Below are 22696 nucleotides of genomic sequence, written 5' to 3' on the forward strand. Positions count from 1 at the left end.
CCTGGTTTGAGGTTGCTTCTTCTCGCGGATGCGTAAGGTGTCTCCTCTATGGGGACATAGTTTTTTCTTTTTCAGCTCATGTACCAAAAAAAAAAAGGAAAGATTAGAGAATTTAAGAATTTCAATTGAATGAGAATGTTTGGTTCTATGATTGTTCTTCACACTATGTGTTTCACTCTCATACAAGTATTATGTTTGTATTTATACTTCAAAAGCCATAGTGTTGAACACAAACCTTCAATATTCATAGAACAACAAATTGTATTCACTTAAGAGGTCTTTTATTGATTGTAATGTGACTTAGGTAGAGAAGATAAAAGATAGGAACTAACTAAAAGAATCCTAACATTAGAAAATTCTTGATGAATCAACTAGAATAGAATACATAAAGGCCTTACAAAATAAGGAGGTTGGGCCTCTTGGCTCAACTAATATTTTCAAGCCTAATAATGTTGGAATTGACCAAAAAAAAAAAGCCTAATAATGTTGGTAATGTTTTTCTAGCTCAGTTTCTTTTATTTTTATAAAAACGGGGGGGGGGGGAAGAAAATGATAAAAAAAAAAAAACATGAGGGGGCGTTTGTTTCAAGGTTTGAGATCACGTTCCTGGGTAAATTTTATAAATGTGTTTGGTAAGTATTTTGTATTCATGGGAACATTATAAAATTTTCTTAATTTAAAAATTAAAAAAAAACTTAAAAATAGAGGTAATGATGATAAATTGTGGGAGAAGTGAGAAGTTACATTCATCTTTCCCATGGGAATGTAAGATTCCCAACCTTTTTCATGGGAATCAATATGAAGGAAATCATGGGAATTGTGGAAGTTATTTTATTCCCGGGAATGATTGATACCCAGGAATCATAGTTTCCAATCTTGTAACAAACACAGGAATGTTCATTCCCAACTTTCATATTCCCGGGAATCTCTTTCCAAATCTTGAAACAAACGCCTCCTGAGTCTTATGGGCTGAGATTCGGCTAGCTGACTGTGGCCACAAGACATGTTTTGGTCGGCTAGCCCAAAAGGTATAGTCTATTGATTTCATTTGTACACTAAATTTTATCTCTAGTCTGATTTGAGTATTGAAGTGTCTTTTACAGATATTTCACTATGGTGCTCCCTTTTTCGGTACATCCGAGTCATGAAAGAAGCTCAAATTGTTGGTCAAATTGAACCCATAACCCAACACTCTCAATCCAATAATCTCGGAAGCGGAGAATGAGAGCAGAGGAGAAGAGACGAGAATCATCAAAACACTGAACTTGAATAGAAGAACAGTTTTCAATTAAGAGGGTTTCTGACTGTAATTAAGATGGAAATTGTGCTTAGTCACTCTCATTCTTGTCACTGTTTTCAATTTCTATATCTTTAAAGCATTCCATGATCAAATGTTGTTGAAAGATTTAAGAAATTAGTAATGGTTTTGCACACTCAACTCTTAGAAGCTCATGGAGTTAGAATATTGTTATTTCATGTTGGAATATTGTTTCAGGGGCCTGATCACTGTTGTGATGTTACTAGTTTGTTGAAAGAGCAGCACCTTTCAACATCTTGATTTCATCAGTCACTATTTTCACTGAGCAAAGACATGCGGCTTACCCCCGTATCCAGATTAATTTGCCGCCTCCCTCGTCCCGGTACATGTGCCTGATTTTGTTCCTAGAGACCCTAACGCCAAGCCAATAAAGTACGAAATTCCTCAATTTTATGATCCTTATGGCCTCAGATAAAACATTCAGCTTGCTGAACCAATCGGAGCACTTTCTGAAGAAGAACGCTGTCAAATTATGCCTGCTTTGGCAGAAAGATTAAAGTTTCCAAAGTTGCAGCTGATTTCAACAGAAGGGATCGACTTGGGTTTAGAAGGTGGAGCTGCTGGACCAAAGGTTGAGAAGGAAAAGGCAGAGAAAACAGCTTTTGATGTGAATCATTTGGTTCTTAGTTGAGTTTTCTGGATAATAACTCAATCACTTATAATTGTTGGTCTGGTTTGACATTTGTAAGTTGTAACAAATTATAATAATAACACAGCATTAGCACTTTGCAGCTTGATTTTTATGAGAGCCTTACCATAGAACCCAAAGATTTGCTTACCTAAGCCTGGTGAAGGTTAATTAGCAGAATTAAATAACCCGTATATGTGAGAAATACAGTGGGGTTCTGAAACATATGAAGAAAGAGAAAGGGAACCTTAAAATGTTAGCCTAAGGCATCTATATCATATTTACATTGTGCTGAATTATGTTCTTTAACATTCTTACAATCTGTGTGTATTCTGGAAAGCTTAACATGCTGCAAGCGTTTGTTTTTTTTTAATAAGACATATGAAATAAATTGAAGTGAAGTACAAGGGATACTTCAACTCAAACGCTATTAGCAAGCGTACTTATTACTGAAAGCTTTATAAATATCATATTAGAATGAGCTTGAGTGCGCAAATTTCAATCTATGATCTTAAATCATCGTCTATTTGTAACATATTCATGTTATAATACACAAATATTCATTAACTGTATGTTTGGTTTGATGCTAGTGTAAATGTTAATGTGATGTCATATGTCTTAAGATATCAGCAGAGAAGTAAGAATTTCACACGTTGAGTTTCGAAAACACGAAAAACTACCTCATTAGTTTAAGCGTGACTAGGGCAACTATTGAGATACTTGTCAGAATTTCTATTGGTTTGAAACTTTTGAAAGGTATGATTTAGTTGGTCATTCTCATATATCCTTATCTCTTTGGATTCTTATCCCTAACTAACATATTATGAATTTTATTATATATATCTAAACAAATATCATAAACTCTTGCATCGAATAAGAATTCGCCACTTTTAGATTTTGGATAAGCTGCATCAACTAAATGAACTGTAAAAGGTGAAACTAGTAAAATGTAATGTGGTCCAAAATTCACGTGCCCCGTTGCTGATAGGTTGCATGCATAAATGTATGTGAGGATGAGAATTCTTGTGCAGTTGTACAAAACAAAAGTTAAGATAGCTTTTCAATTTATTCCTTCAATTATCTATCTGGTTTGCATTTATTGTTCTTGCATCTTTAACTATGAGTAACTATAAAGGTGGGGTGAACATGGTCGGATAGATCCAATGAACCCGTCCAACCCAATCCGATCCAATAGAAAAAATGCGGGTTGGATCGAGTAATCGGGTTAATCGGATGGATTTTACTATAACTCAACCAAGTTCGGATCAGATTTCGGATTCAGTTCAAATTCATCCAACCCAACCCAAAATCCATATATATAATAATAATTTTTTTTATAATTTTACTCATACTTGGAGTGCTAGTGTTGGAGTTATGACTTTTTGAAACTTTGAGACTTAAGTATTTGTAGTTATTTGTCATATTTGAATTTAGAGTATTTGTTTGTAGTTATTTGTTCCATGTATATATATATTATTTGGCATATTGGAGACATCTAAGTTCTAAGTGTCATGACATGACATTTACTGTTGTTTTTCACTTTTTAGGTACTATTTATGTTAGATTGTTTCATGTCATTTGGTAATGAAGTTTTATGTTTTCATGATATTTGCTTATATGTCATTTATGTGATATTATTTCATGCTATTTGGTATAACTTTTTGTGTCATTTTCATGCTATTTAGTATTATAACATATTTAGTATTTTTTATAACTTTTTCTGAATTTAGAATAATATTTGCAAGATTTTTTAATATTTCAGATATATTATTATTTTAATATAGTGACCCAATCAATCCAACCAACCCAATCCGAACTTCGTCGGTTTGGTTCGGATCGGGTCCGAAGAATAAATTCGTGAAATCCAACCCAACCCAACCCAGATAATTTTGATCGGTTCGGATTTTATTTTGACCAAAATCTATCCAACCCAACTCATGTGCACCCCTATAAAGTATGAACTCCCTACAATATTATACGGACATTTACCATAAGATAGGCAAAAATTCTAGAATTTATTCACTGTTTGCTCATTCTTATTGAATAAAATGCTCGAGTACACCTTCATTTTTTTCTACAGTGCACATTGTTAGATAAATATGGAAAATGGATAAAAATATGAGCAATTCTATAAATTAAAATTGATTGGTAAATTTGTTTCCTTTGAAGTTAAAATAGTTACAATAGAATTTGATTCTAACATTCAATTGCATTATGTAATTGTTGGACCTTCATATATAAGTAGTGAATATGTGATTTTCAATTTGCGTGAGGTTGTTCCAGTTTAAACAGAAGTTTTAAGTTTACATCCCTCTAAATGCAATTACGTTAAATATTTGACTGGGAGAATTTTACTGTTCATAGCTGGAACAGTATTGTCTCTGTAGAGATGATTGAAAAATAGATGTTTTTCTAAAATTCTCTTAATATTTTATCTCTGCTTCGTTTTTTCCGCCAGCCACTCACATGAAATGATATATATCTTCTGCACTTTTTTTTAAATCATGAGGGTGAGAGTTCATTGATTTTTTCTGAAATACTAGCTTCAATAATACTGGTCATGTAAGACCCCAGCTCTCACAACTAATGCATTTGTTAGAACAAACCATATTTCAATTCAATTCAAGTAATTGCTGTAACCATCAATTAACCATGACTTGGCTCTTATCCAAATTTGGTTGCCTATATCTTACTTCCATTTTGCTATTATTTGTTGACATAGAACATCTCTCAATAACGGTCACTATGGTTTCAATTCTTATGACTCTCATTCGCAATAATTATTTGTCCACACCTCTAAATTGAGGTGGAAAGAGGTGGAGAAAGAGAGAGATATGAAGAAAAGAAAAAGTAAGAGAAAGAGAGTATAAGATGTGATAGATAATAAAAAGAGAAAGATAAAAATAAAAATAGGTGAAAATAAAGTGTATAAATAAGGAGGTGTGTATATATCAATACTGCTCTCATTCGCCTAGACACAAGAAGACACCATGTGGACCCAAACAATAAAAATCTTACACTTCTGAATTGTTGAAACAAACCACAGCCCCACAAATTTAAGCAAATTTCATGAAATAAAACAATAAATTCACTCACTCACTCACTCACATATCCATTGGAATCCATCATTCATACGTGGAACACCAACATTGGATACAAATCTTGTTCACAATCTGACCCACTAGTGGATTAAAGAGGTGCCAAATGGATAGCCACGTGTAGGCCAAAAATCTGAAACCCCCAATGAAAATGCAACTTTAGATAGCACAAGATAACATCCCAACCATTTCAAGTTCAATATAAATAACCCACCCATGTTCACCTAACACTTCACCTCTTCCAATCACTACTACTCAGAGCAACTAAAAGAAAAAGCCTTTGGTACAAGAATGGCAGCCTCAACAATGGCGCTCTCCTCCCCATCATTGGCTGGCCAGGCCCTTAACCTGAGCCCATCATCCCAAGAAGTTGGCAGGTTCAGCATGAGGAAGGCAGCCACCACCAAGAAAGTTGTTTCATCCGGAAGCCCATGGTACGGCCCAGACCGCGTCAAATACTTGGGCCCATTCTCCGGTGAGCCCCCGTCCTACTTGACCGGTGAGTTCCCCGGTGACTACGGCTGGGACACTGCTGGGCTTTCTGCTGACCCCGAGACATTCGCCAAGAACCGTGAGCTTGAGGTGATCCACTCTAGGTGGGCCATGTTGGGAGCTTTGGGCTGTGTTTTCCCAGAGCTCTTGGCCCGCAACGGGGTTAAATTCGGTGAGGCTGTGTGGTTCAAGGCTGGGTCACAAATCTTCAGCGAGGGTGGGCTTGACTACTTGGGCAACCCGAGCCTGGTCCACGCTCAGAGCATTCTTGCAATTTGGGCCACTCAGGTTATCTTGATGGGAGCAGTTGAGGGTTACCGTATTGCTGGTGGGCCTCTTGGTGAGGTGACCGACCCACTCTACCCAGGTGGCAGCTTTGACCCATTGGGCCTTGCTGATGACCCAGAGGCTTTTGCTGAGCTTAAAGTGAAGGAACTCAAGAATGGAAGGTTGGCCATGTTCTCAATGTTTGGATTCTTTGTTCAAGCTATTGTGACCGGAAAGGGGCCTTTGGAGAACCTTGCAGACCACCTTTCTGACCCAGTTAACAACAATGCCTGGGCCTATGCCACCAACTTTGTCCCTGGAAAGTGAGAATTGCAAAAAAGAGAGAGAGGGATGACTTGTGTGAGTTTGGGTTTTAAATTTGGGTCTGGTGAGGTATTGGTTATTGCAGTGTACTTCTCCTGAGTATGTGAATTATCAATTAATCATGTGTGTATCCATTTGGTCCAAGTTAATTTCATGTCACTTACTTTTACTTTGTTTTGTTCAATAATCAATCTGTGAACCCCTGGTGTTACATTTTATATTTTCTGGAGATTTGATAATTGGATTTTAATTTGCAACTAACAAGCCTCCAACCACCAAAATGAACTAATTTCAATGGGCAGAATTTGGTATGTTTAGTAGGTCTGCATTAATTAATTATGGTTGGATTTTGTATGATGAAAACTTTCATTCTCTGATGATATCCATTACACTGAAACAAGATAGGAAATCCAATTTCATGGTGGTAAATTAATAAGTAGTAAGTTGAATTTTTTTTTTTTTGTCAACAGTTGAAGTTAAATCTCCTTTTTTGTATTTCTATTATTTGATGGGCCGGCCCGTCAGCCCATACTTAAATGAGCTAGGCTAAGATTTTCAAGTCATGCTGCCTGTATCCTCTAGTAACTGCCAGGGTATAATTCCTCTGTGTGAGCAGGATGCCCTGTGAAATAATGAAGTTTGCTAATGAACTGATAAAAAAATCATCAACTAAGGTCCCGTTTGGATAAACAGCTTAATTAAGCTCTTATGGTCATAAGCGCTTATGACATAAGCGCTTATTCATAAGCTATTTTTAAAAATTTATTGAAATAAATAAAAAATAAGCTGTGTATAAGCATAAGCTGTTTTTCATAAGCTATCCTGAGTAGCTTATGAAAATAAGCTGAAAATAGCTTATGGCAGACCATAAGCTGTTTGCATAAGCTCTCCCGTACACTGACATAAGAGCTTATGCTGTCAGATAAGCTCAAATAAGCTCTTCCAAACTGGGCCTAAATTTAAGTACCTGACATATATAAGAAATATATGAAAGCTCATATGTTGTTTTAATTTGGTCATGAAATAATCTACAGGTAACCAACAACAGTTGGTCAGCAAAGCCTTCAGCAAGTGATGCTGAACTGAATTCCAAAATCGAATATGCTTTTGCAACTAACTTAATTAGGCAATTGCAAGCTGATCCAATATTAAGGTGGTTCCTGCTTCTACTCCAACACTAATATGCATCTGTTGTCATGAGACAGATCTATGCACTGAAAAGAAGAGACACTTGGTAACTGTGATGTCAATGATCAAGGCTCAAGACTTAATAAATGTGCTATAAGTAAGGCCAGCATACTACATTAGTTATTTGCATAAAGATAGACCCCTTTAAGAAAAAGGGAAGAAGTATAGCATTTGTGGTAATGATTTTAATAAACATGGATTATTTTATGTGATTCTGAATTGGTTCATTTTATTATGTTTTTCTTTGATGTACAGGTTATGAGAACTGCTAGTGTGCTGTGAAGGAAAAATATCTGATGGTTTATAAGCAATTAGTTTTTAATTGCTTAAATTAATATTAAGTAGAATGAAGCATGATAAAATGCATTCAATCAATCTGATTCTATTCAATATCTCATGCATGTCTTCCCCCCCCCCCCCCCCCCCTCTCCAGTTTAGGAATATATAAGATACAATCAGTCTCTTGTTTTTTCATCATAAAAGTACTAAAAAATATTCCATAATATTTCACTTTTCCCTTAAATATCCAACAATCAAAATATTCTCTGAGTTTCTGATTCTATATGCTATATGAGGTGAATGTCACATGAGAATTGAGAAGATGATTGAAATTCATTGCAAAAAGTAGTAAATTGTGTCACACTCACATTTCAACCACTCACGCTATGTTCACCTACTTGATCATGCATCAAACAACAAATCTCCTAGCATATGAATCATTGAACATTTGAACCTCTATAAATACCTTCACTTTCTCTCCACTTTACAGCACTATAAGCAGAGTTCTAATTGTTTCACTAGCACCATTTGGCTTTCCACATTTTCCTAGCTATCACTCACATAACACCATGACCAAATCAATTCCCTTTCTCATTCTCCTTCCCCTGCTCCTCTCTCTCAACTCTGGTAACTAGTTCAATTTGCTTGATGGGTTACATTTCATACGAGTACATATTTTATGAATTACATTTTTATACCTATCACCTATTTGCATAATGTCTGCAAATAACATTAATTTCCAATTTGTGAGGATTTTGATTGGTTTTGAATTGAATTATGTGCAGGGGGGCATGTGAAGTTTGCTGATGGACGAAAGGTAAAAAAAATCTTTACCTAATTTTATTATAAATCTTCCACAGAAATGAATAAAAGCTCAGATTTTTTGTTTTGTTTTTGTCTTTAATTTGGTTATGAAACAATTTTCTACAGGTTGCTAACAACAACAGTAGCTGGTGTGTTGCAAAGCCTTCATCAACTGTTTTTGAGCTGAACACTAACATTGAGTATGCTTGCAACGCCATCGGAGATTGCAGTGTGATCCAATCAGATGGTTGTTGCTTCAACCCCAACAATCTAGTGAATCATGCCTCTGTTGTGATGAATCAGTACTATGCAACTGCTGGAAGAAACACCTGGGATTGTTACTTCTCTGGCTCTGGTCTCATTGTTACCAATGACCCAAGTAAAGTATCATGTGATTCATTAATTTATGGTAACTTTTTTTTTATGTTTCATGTTGGATTCTGACTTGGTATAATTTTGTTCTGCTTTTTTCTTTGATCTGCAGGTTATGGGAGCTGCAAGTATGCTTAGGCCTCAGTGGAAATAATAAGGAGAAAGATACATATTACATGAGTAATAGTGTATCTTTCTAGTATATGTCTATTACAATAAGTGGTTTATATTATGTGTAATTCATGATGTGTTAAAACATATTGAGGTTTTTATTGGAAGAATGAGTTTACATTGTCTTTGTCTGTAGTTCATGAATTGATTAACTATAGTACTATTATACTAAGGTTTTTATTGATTAAAAAGTACCAAGATAACAACATTAAATGAAGGGTCTGTCACTGTATTTTACAAACGATGGAATCAAATCAATGAGGTTTATATGTAAAAAATACAAAAAATGATGTAATAAAGGGGCATTCCGAGAATTGAACTCGGGACCTCTCGCACCCTAAGCGAGAATCATACCACTAGACCAAATGCCCGTTGTTGAATGATTGTTGCAAGACACCATATTAAACAAGTATAATCAATACTTTACAGGACTATTAAATATTTAAAATTTAATTACGGAATTTGTCAAACCTATTAGTAGAATGGTATAATTTACTTATGTAATATTGTAATTAAAACTTAAAATTAAATTGATATGATTTATTAAATTTTCATTCAATTTGATATGCAAATAAAATTTTCTTTTACTACTGAATGGAAATTTATTTGATACTCTTTATTTAATAACCTTATACAAATTAATGGTTAAAATCAATAAGTTGAATTATGGGGAAAATTTGAATGAATTTACTCCATTCCTTTGGGGTGGAGTGGATTCCGGTAGAAAAATCCGTTGGGTTGGGTGGGATAAGGTGTGCTTGCCAAAGTGGTTGGGGGTTTGTGTGTTAAAGATCTAGAGAAATTTAATGTAGCTCTCTTGGGGAAGTGGAGGTGGAGGTTGTATCATGACCAATACAGCACATGGAATCAGGTGATCCGGGGTAAGTATTGCGAGGATCATTCGAGTAAGCTTATGTGCATTCCATCTAAAGCTTCTCCTTAGTGGAAGGATGTGTGGAACATATCTTTTGAGGATTCAGAAGGTTGTTGGTTCAATAAAGGAGTGAATAAGGTCATTGGCAAAGGAGATAATGATCTCTTCTAGAAAGATGTACCTATTAAAATGATGTTTCCTAAAATGTTTCATTTAACAATTCAAAAGAGTTCTTTGGTGAATGATATGGGTGTGTAGCAGAATGGTTGTTGGAAATGGACTCTAAAATGGAGAAAGTTCTAAGTGAAAGGGAGAAGGTTCAATTAGTATCTTTGTTACAGGTTTTACATTCAGCTGCTCTTGTTTAGAGCTCTCATGATAAGTGGAAGTGGGGTTTGGAGGTTGATGGGAATTATTCTGTGAAATCTGCTTACAGAGGCCCTTGTTGATTCGTTGCTTGATGATGCTGATGAGGTTTATGCACTTCTCTGGTCCAATCTAGTCCCGTCTAATGTATGTGCTTTTGTATGGAAGTTGTTTTTTGATAGAATTCCCTCACGAATAAATTTGCAAAAGAGGATGATCATTCCTATAGATGGAGAGGTTAGTTGTCCATTGTGCGGTTCAGCAGAGGAGTCGACATATCACTTGCTCTTTAATTGTCAGTTTGCTGTGCAGATTTGGTATTATTGCTATAATTGGTTGGATATTGCTATTGTCCTTCATTGCAGTCGTCATGCGCACTTTCAGCAGCATGACAATTACTGCTTTACTGCAAAACATAATAGATTGTGGATGGTTGTTTGGTTTGCAGCGTCCTGGTCGATTTGGCTTGGGAGAAATAACTTGATATTCAGGGATTCAGCTCTGGAGGTGGACAAAGTTTTGGAACTTATTCAGATAAGGTCGTGGTCTTGGTTGGTTGCAAGAAGCAGGAATTTTCGTTATTCTTTGGCATAATGGGTATTAAATCCATTGGTTTGTATTAAAGATGGTGGTTATGGCGTTGAAAGGTTCTTATCTGGTGCTTGCATTATGTTCTTCGTGTGGGTTCGCTTGGAAGGTATCTTTTTGAATTGTCTATAAGGTATATTATTTGTGGGATAGTTAGTGGAATTTTTCCCTTTTCTTTTTGGTATGGTATTGGTGTGGTTTCGTGGGAATGTCTTGCTTATAAATTGGTAGAGGAGGAGTGACTTTCTTGTTGCATAATGGTCATGATAACCACTGTTACAACATGCTTATGTTTTAATCTGTTGAGAAGCATAGGATGGCTACTAGCTCTTTTTAGAGATTAATCTATTTGGACCTGTAATTTGCAATCTTGTCTACTGGTGGGGCTTTTGGTTTTGTAGATATTTTCTGGCAATTTTGGTAGGGACGTTGGATCATGTGAGGGGTTGTTAGTTTTTTTGTTCTGAATTCATTGGCTTTCATGGTCTTTCCTTCATGGGAGTGGTGGATAATGTTTAGTAGCATAAGGGCTTCAAGATGTTGTAAGTTTATGATGTCTTTAGCTTTATTCTTTCTCTCTTTCTACTTGTATTGGGTTGAAGTATCCTTGTACTTCATTTCAATATATATATATATATATCATGGCTTATAAAAAAGCCAACACCTTTGCTTTGTTACATACTAAGATTGAGCTCGACCTGTGCGATGTACGGGTACTATGCAAAAAAAAATGACCGGTTCTCATGACAAGTTCATAAGATATAAATGCAGCTCTCATCACCGGTTCTTTATAAAAGAAAAAGATGCAGTGAGATATTTGAAAGAATCAATGGATGTTGGTTACGTGTTTGTATGCTTCATTGATGCACGAGGCTTGATATAGGAATTGTACCATATTGACCTCTTGGTCTTGGCTTTTTTTATGGCAAAGGTGTTATGGGAAGTGTGTCTGCAATTAGCTCTTCAATATAGCATTTTAGCACTTTCTGATTTGCGACATGCCGTGAAAGTTTTAGAAATGATGAATTCTTCATCTCTAATTAACTATTAGCCCAGAAATTATGGGAGACTGTGAGTAGTCCTGGTTTGAACTACTTATGCTATTTTTATGACTAAACCGTGTTGTTTACTAGTTATATTTTTATAACTAAACTGATATACCATGTTTGTTTTGGTGCTTACTAAGCTTGAATACATGTTCTCTTTCTTTCCCTTCTCCCTTTGGTTGTTTACTCTTGAGTTTTGTCCAGACCATGTTTGTTTTGGTGCTTATTGAGTTGAGAGATGACTTGGGTAGAGGTTTAGCTGATACAAACTGAATTGGATAAATATTAGTTTTTGTGATTAAAATGTTAAAAATGGTTTAATTTAAAACGGTTGCATTTAGTTTCTAGGATTGATTAAAGGATGACATGGACGTTTGAGTCATGCTTTGTGATTATTGCAAGTTAGAAAAATTTAAGATATATTTTGTGTTTTTATTATATTCATCTTCTTCGTGAAGGTGTTTGTCTTCAGTTGTGTGCTTGCAACTTGCAAAAAAGAGGTTTTCTGTCAAGATTTCCTTGTACATCTGCGTTTTCACCGCCGATGACTACCGTCATCTCAGTCATGTTCGCACCGTTGATTCTTTTTGATATCGTCTTCAGGTCACATTCGCAAATGTCTATTCTCTTGTCAAACTTTGAATCTTTTATTTTTGTGATGTTTTTTTTTTTGAAAAGTTAACTGACAATTTTGATTTTTGATTTGAAAAACAGGGGTCCACGACAAAGCCAAACAGATATGTAGTGCTCATGGACGAGAACCACTTTAGCAATGATGAAATAGAAGAGATAACTAGAGGGTTGTGTGAGAAGTATGAAATTTACAATTTCCTTACAATTTCCTACTCTTTTCATTTCTTTCTTAAAAGATAATTTGAACTCGTTCTTTGATGGCTTCAACTATTGCAGGGGTACGGGGGCAAAGACATCTTTAGCCGCGCCCATCTATTACGCTCATTGTGGAGCGTCCAAGGGCAGAAAATACACATTGGCGAATGGTGGAGTCCTTCCATCTATTTTTGTGATGTTTATGGCAATCTATCCTTGTTATATCTCATTTTTTCATTAGCAATGGTAAATCATTATGGGAAAGTTCAATGCCTCGAGATAATGCTTGAGGCGTTTTGCTTAAAATGTAAAACGTGTCGTTTTGAAGTAAATACAATTTTAAGTTCATCTTCGTGAAGATATATGATCCCATTTACAAGTTTCCTTTTTTGAAAATATTTTATGGTGCAACAATGCGGAATTTTGGTTTCTACTACGTGATCATCAAAAAGTATATGAAAGAGGTGTTTTTTTTTTCTGATAGGAAAAATGATGATAACATCTATGTATACTATTAGTGGTAATTTCTAACCTCAAGAAAACTGAATTAGAAGACCTACAAACTGTTCTTTGCTTATACTATAAGAGCTAACTACTAACCTCATGAAAACCGAATTAGAAGCCCTGCAAATTGTTCTTTACATACACTACTAGTACAAAGTATAAAACGAATCAGATGCCTAGCAACAGTAGCCACATTGTTGGACGATCTCTAGCAACTAAGATTAGAATGATGAAGCTTCAAAATGTAAAACTTAGAAGGAAACGACCTCACTTGGCTTTACTCCCCAATAGACCTCTAGAACCCATTTCATGAAGTAGTTTTTCTGCCTCAACATCCTTACTGTTTTGAAAGAGAGCAGATGTCATTATGTCAAAATAGCAACATCAGGAACACAAAATTATGTTCCATTTATGTCAGCAAGGCCGAAGCTTCATTGAATAATTGTTCCCCGCATTGCCTAGAGATCATAGTGTTGTATGTTACAACATCTAAACGATAGCCTTTCGTGAGAATATTTCTAAAGAATTTTTGTGCCTCCTTTAGTCTTCTATTTAAGCAAAGACCATTGATTAAAATGTTGAACGTGTGGATGCCATGTACAACACCTTCGTCTCTAAATGTACCATACAATGTCATTGCTTTAGGAAGCTCGTGATTCTTGCAAAGACAGTCTAGAAAGGAGTTTGTATGTATAAATATCAGCGCGAATGCCGTTATCATGCATTTTACATACAAAATCTGAGGCTCTAGTTAGTGAACCTAATTTGCACATAAGATTAATCAGGGAATTATAAGTCTCAATGTTTGTGGAAACATTCTTAACCTGCATTTGGTGAAATATTTCGATTGCTTCTTCAACCATCTTTATCTTGCTGAACCCATCAATCAAAATATTGTACCTCCTAGCATTAGGTATGAGTCGGATTTGAATCATAGAGCTGAAAATATCCTTGGCCGTATCAATTTTCTTCACATTGCAGTCGTACTGCATCAAAGAGTTAAAAGTCACAACATTAGGTTTTACCCCTTCTTTAACAAAAACAGAAATAATTTCTTTCGTCTCTAGAATCTTCCCTTCCTTGTAAAACCCCTAGACAAGAGTTCTAAGAGTGTAGACACCTGGTTCAATTTTCTTGTTCCAGATTTCATTTAGCAAACCAATTTATTTTTCCATTTGAACCTTCAAGCAACAACCATAGATCAAAGCATTGAATATGGAGAGATTTGGAGAAGTTCTCTTGGCAATCATTTCATTATACAAGTTCTAGGCATCATCTAGACGCAATTCTTCACAAAATTGACGAATGATAGAGGTGTACATAACCACATCAAGGGGAGCCAATTTATGTTCCTCAATGATTCTAAGCAGAGATATGGCATGATCTGTTCTCTCGGCCTTACAATACCCAGAAATCAAGATGAAGAGATTTAGAGAAGTTCTCTTGGCAACCATTTCATTATACAAGTTCTAGGCATCATCTAGACGCAATTCTTCACAAAATTGACGAATGATAGAGGTGTACATAACCACATCAAGGGGAGCCAATTTATGTTCCTCAATGATTCTAAGCAGAGATATGGCATGATCTGTTCTCTCGGCCTTACAATACCCAGAAATCAAGATGAAGAGATTTGGAGAAGTTCTCTTGGCAACCATTTCATTATACAAGTTCTAGGCATCATCTAGACGCAATTCTTCACAAAATTGACGAATGATAGAGGTGTACATAACCACATTAAGGGGAGCCAATTTATGTTCCTCAATGATTCTAAGCAGAGATATGGAATGATCTGTTCTCTCGGCCTTACAATACCCAGAAATCAAGATGAAGAGATTTGGAGAAGTTCTCTTGGCAACTATTTCATTATACAAGTTCTAGGCATCATCTAGACGCAATTCTTCACAAAATTGACGAATGATAGAGGTGTACATAACCACATCAAGGGGAGCCAATTTATGTTCCTCAATGATTCTAAGCAGAGATATGGCATGATCTGTTCTCTCGGCCTTACAATACCCAGAAATCAAGATGAAGAGATTTGGAGAAGTTCTCTTGGCAACCATTTCATTATACAAGTTCTAGGCATCATCTAGACGCAATTCTTCACAAAATTGACGAATGATAGAGGTGTACATAACCACATCAAGGGGAGCCAATTTATGTTCCTCAATGATTCTAAGCAGAGATATGGCATGATCTGTTCTCTCGGCCTTACAATACCCAGAAATCAAGATTAAGAGATTTGGAGAAGTTCTCTTGGCAACCATTTCATTATACAAGTTCTAGGCATCATCTAGACGCAATTCTTCACAAAATTGACGAATGATAGAGGTGTACATAACCACATCAAGGGGAGCCAATTTATGTTCCTCAATGATTCTAAGCAGAGATATGGCATGATCTGTTCTCTCAGCCTTACAATACCCATAAATCAAGATGAAGAGATTTGGAGAAGTTCTCTTGGCAACCATTTCATTATACAAGTTCTAGGCCTCATCTAGACGCAATTCTTCACAAAATTGACGAATGATTGAGGTGTACATAACCACATCAAGGGGAGCCAATTTATGTTCCTCAATGATTCTAAGCAGAGATATGGCATGATCTGTTCTCTCGGCCTTACAATACCCAGAAATCAAGATTAAGAGATTTGGAGAAGTTCTCTTGGCAACCATTTCATTATACAAGTTCTAGGCATCATCTAGACGCAATTCTTCACAAAATTGACGAATGATAGAGGTGTACATAACCACATCAAGGGGAGCCAATTTATGTTCCTCAATGATTCTAAGCAGAGATATGGCATGATCTGTTCTCTCAGCCTTACAATACCCATAAATCAAGATGAAGAGATTTGGAGAAGTTCTCTTGGCAACCATTTCATTATACAAGTTCTAGGCCTCATCTAGACGCAATTCTTCACAAAATTGACGAATGATTGAGGTGTACATAACCACATCAAGGGGAGCCAATTTATGTTCCTCAATGATTCTAAGCAGAGATAGGGCCTGATCTGTTCTCTCGGCCTTACAATACCCATAAATCAAGATGAAGAGATTTGGAGAAGTTCTCTTAGCAACCATTTCATTATACAAGTTCTAGGCATCATCTAGACGCAATTCTTCACAAAATTGACGAATGATAAAGGTGTACATAACCACATAAGGGGAGCCAATTTCTGTTCCTTAATGATTCTAAGCAGAGATAGGGCCTGATCTGTTCTCTCAGCCTTACAATACCCATAAATCAAGATGGAGAGATTTGGAGAAGTTCTCTTGGTAACCATTTCATTATACAAGTTCTAGGCATCATCTAGACGCAATTCTTCACAAAATTGACGAATGATAGAGGTGTACATAACCACATAAGGGGAGCCAATTTCTGTTCCTCAATGATTATAAGCAGAGATATGGCATGATCTGTTCTCTCGGCCTTACAATACCCAGAAATCAAGGTTCCATAACTTTGCCAATCCAACTGAAATCCTTGTACTAATATATATTTGTAGAACTGCCACGTTTTTTGAACTTCACCATTGTTACAGAGACCTCTAATCAGGTGTTAAGCGTGAAGAAAATGGGCTTATAACCCATCTTGGAGAAACCGGTTCGAGACCTAAATCGGTTTGAAATAGTTAACCGAACCAGAAAACCAGTTCAATTCAGTGTGGAGGTTTGGTAATTGGTGCAGTTCTATTTTAATGAACCACTGTTATAGTTCAACACAGTTCAACTTAAATGGATAGGCTTATTCCTAACCCTGATGGCCATCAAAATGTTCATAACAAGAGATTAATTTTCAGAAGTTTTTTAAAAAAATAAGCTGAATAAATTTCTCAATGGCCTAACATGAGTTGGCTTTGATACCACTCGTAAGTATAAAAACTGTCCGACGCAGATGCTGACAAAGCTGCTCGACAAAGATGGTAGTCCAACTTCAAACACATGTCAGTCGTGAGAATCTGGTGGAGCGAGGAGTCAGTTCCCTGAAAAATCCAGCTAGCTCGAGCTTTCCACAACGTCTAGGACCAAAATCCGGTGCACCACTCTTCCTTTTTATATTAAAACTACTTTGTAGCAAAAAAAAATTCTAATAAAAGGATAATAAACGTAGTTACCCAATAATATTAGTTACCCAATAATATGACTTCAAAAAGAACTTCCTCACATGCTACAACTTTTTTTTTTTGACTAATACAACTATTATTGACTTATTGTCTTTACTTCTTCACGGTTCTTAAATTTATTTGGTAGAATTTGGATCTTAGTTTCTATCATTTTTGTTACTTTTATCTCAGGATGATTATTGCCTGCGATTTTTTATTTCCATTCTTTTTTGTTGCTAAGTGCATAAATTTATTTCCATTTCACTTTCACACTAAATAGTGGCAAATTTTGTGTGATGGAGTGTAGAAAAATAACAAACTATCATTAGGTGTCTCTATTTGTCATCTTCATACCAAAGAGTTCCGTGTTTTAGTTGGTTTATTGTTCTTGGCGTTAATGGGATACGTAAGAAATTAGGAAAATGGGGTTTGTAAGTTGCGTTGTCACCTCTAAATCTCTAATTGGCTTGTGAGTATGCCATGTTTAGAAGAGCTTCTGAAACTAGCTTTCATAACGATCGGCTGTATAGATAAAAAAACCAACAAACGTTCTAGTTATTTGAAAAAAATTGAACTAATTAGATTAAGTGCAAAATTTGGGGAAGATAGTGAATTTGAAGAAGAAAATTGTTCAAGACCTTATCCATTGAGGTTAAATTTCTCCCCACATTTTTTTACATAAGGCCTGTTTGGCCTGTGAGCGCCCAAAGTAAATTTTTAGCCATAGGTAATCATATTATAAGCTTGTATAATTGACCCGTGGTAATTGTTTTATTACATCACGGTTCAACTGTGATTATTGCTGACGCGGAACTTAACGTTGGTGAAATGCATTTTCTACATTAGTGCATGTATTAATATCATGGGTTTTTAAGTCTAGAATAATTAGTTTTATACTTTTATTTAATCATCACCCTTGTTAATTAAGAGTTGGATTTTCAATCAAAGGAAGAAAAAGTAAACGAGTCTTTGTTTTCTACGCCGTATTAATAAACTTATAAATTAATGAAACATTTTAAGTCTAGAATGGAACGTTTTCTCTTGAGAAGGTGTCACCCTCCTTTGGTCTATAAATTAATGAATTCACTTCTTTGTTTATGGACTGTCACTCCATACCCCCAAGCAGTGTAGTGGTTCTCGTTTTGAGGTACGCCATTGAAGCTATCTCATCTTTCTTCTACACTTGTATATATAAACATCATCATAATTTACAATTTTGAACAACACTTAGCATCGTGTGCATGCTTCTTCAATTCTACCTCTCATGTTGGATTGGGTATTGGACTGTTGGTTGTTTCTGAATTTATCCTCCAGTTTTTATTTATATAGTCTTTGACTCTTTGTCTGTTTGAGATGAGATGACCCAAATCTTATTTGATGTGAAGTTAAGCTTTTTACTTTCCTCTTATGCTCATGTGCTTGCACAAATACCACACTTTATCCTTTTGTAACTTTATTGGGCCAAAGGAGATGTGTTCACAATTACGGGGATCATCACACGGCCGTCTGGTTACAATATTGTTGAAAAGACTTTTGACAATGAGATGTTTAAAATTATGAAAGATCATCACATTAGGCTAAAAAGCAAACCACAAGTGAATTGATGAACATCACATATTTCACTCAAACTTTAAGGTATTAACAGTATGAATCATCAAACTTGTAAACTATTCAAAACTTTCTAATTCTTCCAATAAGTAACTCACTCACACTTGATTGATATTACAACACATTTTCAGTTTTTCACCCCTTTTCCCATGATAATTATTAATACAACGACAGATGCTGATTATAGCTTTTTTGGTTAATTTTTTCTGTTGGCCTTACGTTTATATGATAAGCTTCTTCAATGTTGATTTTTCATGCTTTCCCAATCAGGCTTTTCTAGTTTATTTGATTGATTCAACCTGAAAATCCTGTTTGGTTAGTCACTTTGTTGTCTGCATTTAGATTTTAGATTTCCCTTTTGGTCATTTCTGATTGCAGAATTTTCTTGTACTGTGTAGTCGGTGAACTTTATGAAGATAATGCATTCTTTTATAATCCACTAGCATTTGTTTTTATAAAAATCAATTCTGAGAAGCAGAAGTTTTTTCCCAGAATTGATTTTGTCTTTAGAATTAATTGTAGAATAATTTTCACACATGCACAACATCATCTATTCGATTTATTTCTTAATCACTAATTAGTTGATTTCTAAATACTAATAAAGAATTTGCTAACAGATCAACATGGGTTCTGTAACTAGAAATTTGGTGCTTTCTTTGGCATTACTTCTGGCAACATGCTCTAGTGTTTTGGGGAGAACTGAGAACAATATAAAGTCAGCTGTTTTTCTGTCCCCCAAGTTTGAACTTGGAGCAGGATCAGTTATCAATAGATATTACTATGATATTGATTTTCCAAGAGGCCATATAGCACTGAAGAGTTTCAATGCTGAAGTGATTGATGAAGCTGGGAACCCTGTGCCTCTCCATGAAACTTACCTTCACCATTGGGTTGTTGAAAGATACCATCAAAGTAAACATGTGACACAAAAAGACACAAAATATGATGATGGGCATCGAATGCTTCAAGAGTCTGATGATTTTGTCATTGTGAGGAACAGTGGAATATGCCAGAACAATGCTCTTAGTCAGTATTATGGACTTGGTTCTGAAACTAGAGGAACAGCTACAGACATTCCAGACCCTTTTGGCATAGAAGTGGGAAACCCTGACGAAATTCCAGAAGGGTATGAGGAGAAATGGATGCTGAATGTGCATGCCATTGATACAAGAGGCGTAGAGGATAAGTTGGGGTGCACTGAGTGCAGGTGTGACCTTTATAATGTCACAAAGGATGAACATGACAGGCCTTTGAGGCCAGATTATGTTGGAGGTTTGTTGTGTTGCTATGATTATTCACAGTGTAAATTGAGGGAAGGCTTTGAGGTTGAGAGCACAAAGAGAAGCCTCTACCTAAGATACACAGTGAAATGGGTTGAGTGGGACAATTTTGTAGTGCCTGTTAAGATATACATAATTGATGTGACTGATACTTTGAAGATATCTGATGAATCCAAAGGAATAACCAGCTCAGATCATAATTGTGTGGTAAGTGAGTTCATCAAGAAACAATATATTAGTTCCTTGCTTTATTGGGTGTAATTGAGCACTAGAGATTTATTTGTTAATTGTTACAGGTTGAGTATGAAGTTGAACCTTGCAGCACAGACCATAAGGATGGTAATGGCTGTCATCATGTGAAGAGGACAAGCCTCCCAATGCAAACTGGTGGTTATGTAATCTATGGTGTTGCTCATCAGCACTCTGGGGCGGTTGGATCAACTCTTTATGGACAGGTTATGCTCATTCAATAGTTACAACCATTGAACCTTAGTTTTACAACTCTTTTCTCTTCAGTGTTTCTGTGTTTAGTTTCCAATTGGGGATCACAAATGATTCTTTGCTTCCGCATTTACAATTTTTTGTGTTTTTAAATATTTGATTCCTCAGTTGATTTTAGCTCCAAAGTCAGTTAGGATAAAGTTACAAATCCTAGCTTCTGCGGTGGGACGTAATCACTTGGGGGATTTCACCACATTATCCAAAGGAAATCAGTTTCTCATAAATTTTTCTAAACATAAATAACTTTATTTTCAACTAGTTTTTACTTTAACTAGTGAGGATGGAAGCTGTGATGTTGATTTCTTAATCCTTAGCTTTTATTAAGACTATTACTTTTTTTACTTTCTTTTGGATACAAAAGGTGATAATGAGACCTGAACCTATTTACACTCTCAAATCCCTCACTAATGACCCAAACCTTGTGACTTAAATCTTCTTTTACTTTTTATTAAGAAGTAAAATACTGTAGTTTAGCTTGTGTTCTGAAATTTGTTCATGACCTTTTGCAGGATGGGAGGGTTATATGTTCTTCTGTACCAAGCTATGGAAATGGAAACGAAGCAGGAAATGAGGCAGGCTACATTGTAGGAATGTCCACTTGTTATCCTCATCCAGGTTCGGTCAAGATACTTGACGGTGAAACTGTAACTATTGAGTCTAATTACAGCAGCAGCCAGAGGCACACTGGAGTTATGGGGTTCTTCTACCTGTTGGTGGCAGAACAACTACCACACCAACACATCATACATTCCACTCGTTCTTCATTTTTTATGGATGTAAAAGGTATAATTTATTGATAGGTGTAGTGAGTGTCATGCTAATATAATAAGCATAGGGGCATCTATGATTTATATAAGCAAAGTGTCATTGATGATATCTTAGTGTAGAATCAAAAGAAATAATGACAGGCCAGAGCAGTCAATGGGCATATCATATTTTTCTCTGAAGGTATTTACAGAAGCTTATCCTCAAATTTGATTCTAGTTTTAGAATCTTTTGTGGAAGAGTTTTGAAACATGGTAGTAGTCATATATAGTTTGTAATGTTTTCTTAAACCAGTCTTGTTCATATTGGCATATGGCTATGTGATGTATCTGTGGTACTGTATAGCTATACATGTAAAAGGGTCTTTTGTTTTGTTGTTACACACAAGAGGCCAAGTTTTATTTTACATTATTCTCAAGGAATAAATGTTGAGTAGCCCTCCCTAGTATTACTGTTGTTGGTTCAAGCATCTTCTCTTTGACCACAACATATATAATCCACTTTATTTCTCATTTCTTTCTTTCTACTCATATTTTTTCTTTACTTTCTCTGTTATCTTTCTCTCATCAACCAAACAAGGTATTAACTTTTTCACCATCCTTTACATTTTTATACCATCCTCATTTTTTCCTTTTGTATTCCGCAATTATGTTTGCGGTGTGTAATCAATTCCCCAAACATATGTGAGTAAATTGTTAAGAATTCAAGTGTGAGTTGGAGTCCCAATTGATTTAGTATAAGTGTGATGAAGACTTTATAAAAGAAGAGACTTACTCAATGCCTTAAGGTTATGATTAAAGTTGTGGTGCTCAAATCTCTCGGTGGTCTTCATTATTGGCTCATTGATGCATGATCTTATTCTTTGTGCTACTCGGTTTCCCCAACAAGTGGTACCAAAGCCGATAAACTCACTTGAAAGAGAGAGATTGTTGAGAATTCAAATATAAGTTTGATTCCCACATTAGTTAAAAATGTGTGAGTCGAATACTTTATAAGATATATGACCTATAAACTCAACGCTTTAAGGTTTTGGGTAAAAATGCGATATTAAAATCTTTTGGCACTAGTTGGAATCCACATTAATTAAAAATGAGTGAAGCAAAATCTTTATAAGAAATGTAATCATAAACCCAATGTTTTAAAGTTTTGAATAAAGCTGTAATATTTAAATTTTTAATAATTACTACTGATCTATTAATGTATGGTCTCCCCTGCTAATGAAAGTCAACCTTTGCCCTTTAAAACAACTATTGCTTGTCTTTCTAAATCATACTCCCTTTGTTCCTG

General features: G+C 35.6%; 3 protein-coding genes, 1 long non-coding RNA gene and 1 other non-coding gene across 5 annotated transcripts; 4 read left to right on the top strand and 1 right to left on the bottom strand.

The window, feature by feature from the left end:
• The first annotated feature begins 5266 nt into the window (after window positions 1-5266).
• Window positions 5267-6296, top strand: LOC130714495 (chlorophyll a-b binding protein of LHCII type 1). Its single transcript, XM_057564393.1, has one exon. It carries the CDS (start codon window positions 5336-5338, stop codon window positions 6128-6130), a length of 795 nt encoding a protein of 264 aa, XP_057420376.1. The 5' UTR covers window positions 5267-5335; the 3' UTR covers window positions 6131-6296.
• A 137-nt stretch (window positions 6297-6433) lies between these two features.
• LOC130714496 (major pollen allergen Ole e 10-like) lies at window positions 6434-9061 on the top strand. The gene is made up of 4 exons (XM_057564394.1): window positions 6434-8221; window positions 8380-8411; window positions 8525-8777; window positions 8883-9061. The coding sequence occupies exons 1-4, from the start codon at window positions 8164-8166 to the stop codon at window positions 8906-8908; spliced, it is 369 nt and encodes a 122-aa protein (XP_057420377.1). The 5' UTR covers window positions 6434-8163; the 3' UTR covers window positions 8909-9061.
• A 179-nt stretch (window positions 9062-9240) lies between these two features.
• On the bottom strand, window positions 9241-9312 carry TRNAP-AGG (transfer RNA proline (anticodon AGG)). Its single transcript has one exon. It is a non-coding gene; the product is annotated as a tRNA-Pro (tRNA).
• Window positions 9313-9722: 410 nt separating this feature from the next.
• LOC130713715 (uncharacterized) lies at window positions 9723-12996 on the top strand. Its single transcript, XR_009010997.1, has 3 exons — window positions 9723-12418; window positions 12530-12627; window positions 12725-12996. It is a non-coding gene; the product is annotated as an uncharacterized LOC130713715 (long non-coding RNA).
• Window positions 12997-18282: 5286 nt separating this feature from the next.
• LOC130715036 (uncharacterized) lies at window positions 18283-21815 on the top strand. The gene is made up of 4 exons (XM_057565027.1): window positions 18283-18402; window positions 19481-20350; window positions 20440-20598; window positions 21154-21815. The coding sequence occupies exons 2-4, from the start codon at window positions 19487-19489 to the stop codon at window positions 21439-21441; spliced, it is 1311 nt and encodes a 436-aa protein (XP_057421010.1). The 5' UTR covers window positions 18283-18402; window positions 19481-19486; the 3' UTR covers window positions 21442-21815.
• The last annotated feature ends 881 nt before the right edge of the window (window positions 21816-22696 follow it).

The sequence above is a fragment of the Lotus japonicus genome, chromosome 4 (genome assembly GCF_012489685.1).
Source record: "Lotus japonicus ecotype B-129 chromosome 4, LjGifu_v1.2".
Lineage (NCBI taxonomy): Eukaryota > Viridiplantae > Streptophyta > Magnoliopsida > Fabales > Fabaceae > Lotus > Lotus japonicus.

Coding starts and splice junctions, on each gene's coding strand:
- LOC130714495 (XM_057564393.1), top strand. CDS start 5,336: ATGGCAGCCTCAACAATGGCGCTCTCCTCCCCATCATTGGCTGGCCAG.
- LOC130714496 (XM_057564394.1), top strand. CDS start 8,164: ATGACCAAATCAATTCCCTTTCTCATTCTCCTTCCCCTGCTCCTCTCT. Junction 8,222..8,379: donor GCTCCTCTCTCTCAACTCTG/GTAACTAGTTCA, acceptor AATTATGTGCAG/GGGGGCATGTGAAGTTTGCT. Junction 8,412..8,524: donor AGTTTGCTGATGGACGAAAG/GTAAAAAAAATC, acceptor AATTTTCTACAG/GTTGCTAACAACAACAGTAG.
- LOC130715036 (XM_057565027.1), top strand. CDS start 19,487: ATGGGTTCTGTAACTAGAAATTTGGTGCTTTCTTTGGCATTACTTCTG. Junction 20,351..20,439: donor GCTCAGATCATAATTGTGTG/GTAAGTGAGTTC, acceptor TAATTGTTACAG/GTTGAGTATGAAGTTGAACC. Junction 20,599..21,153: donor GATCAACTCTTTATGGACAG/GTTATGCTCATT, acceptor GACCTTTTGCAG/GATGGGAGGGTTATATGTTC.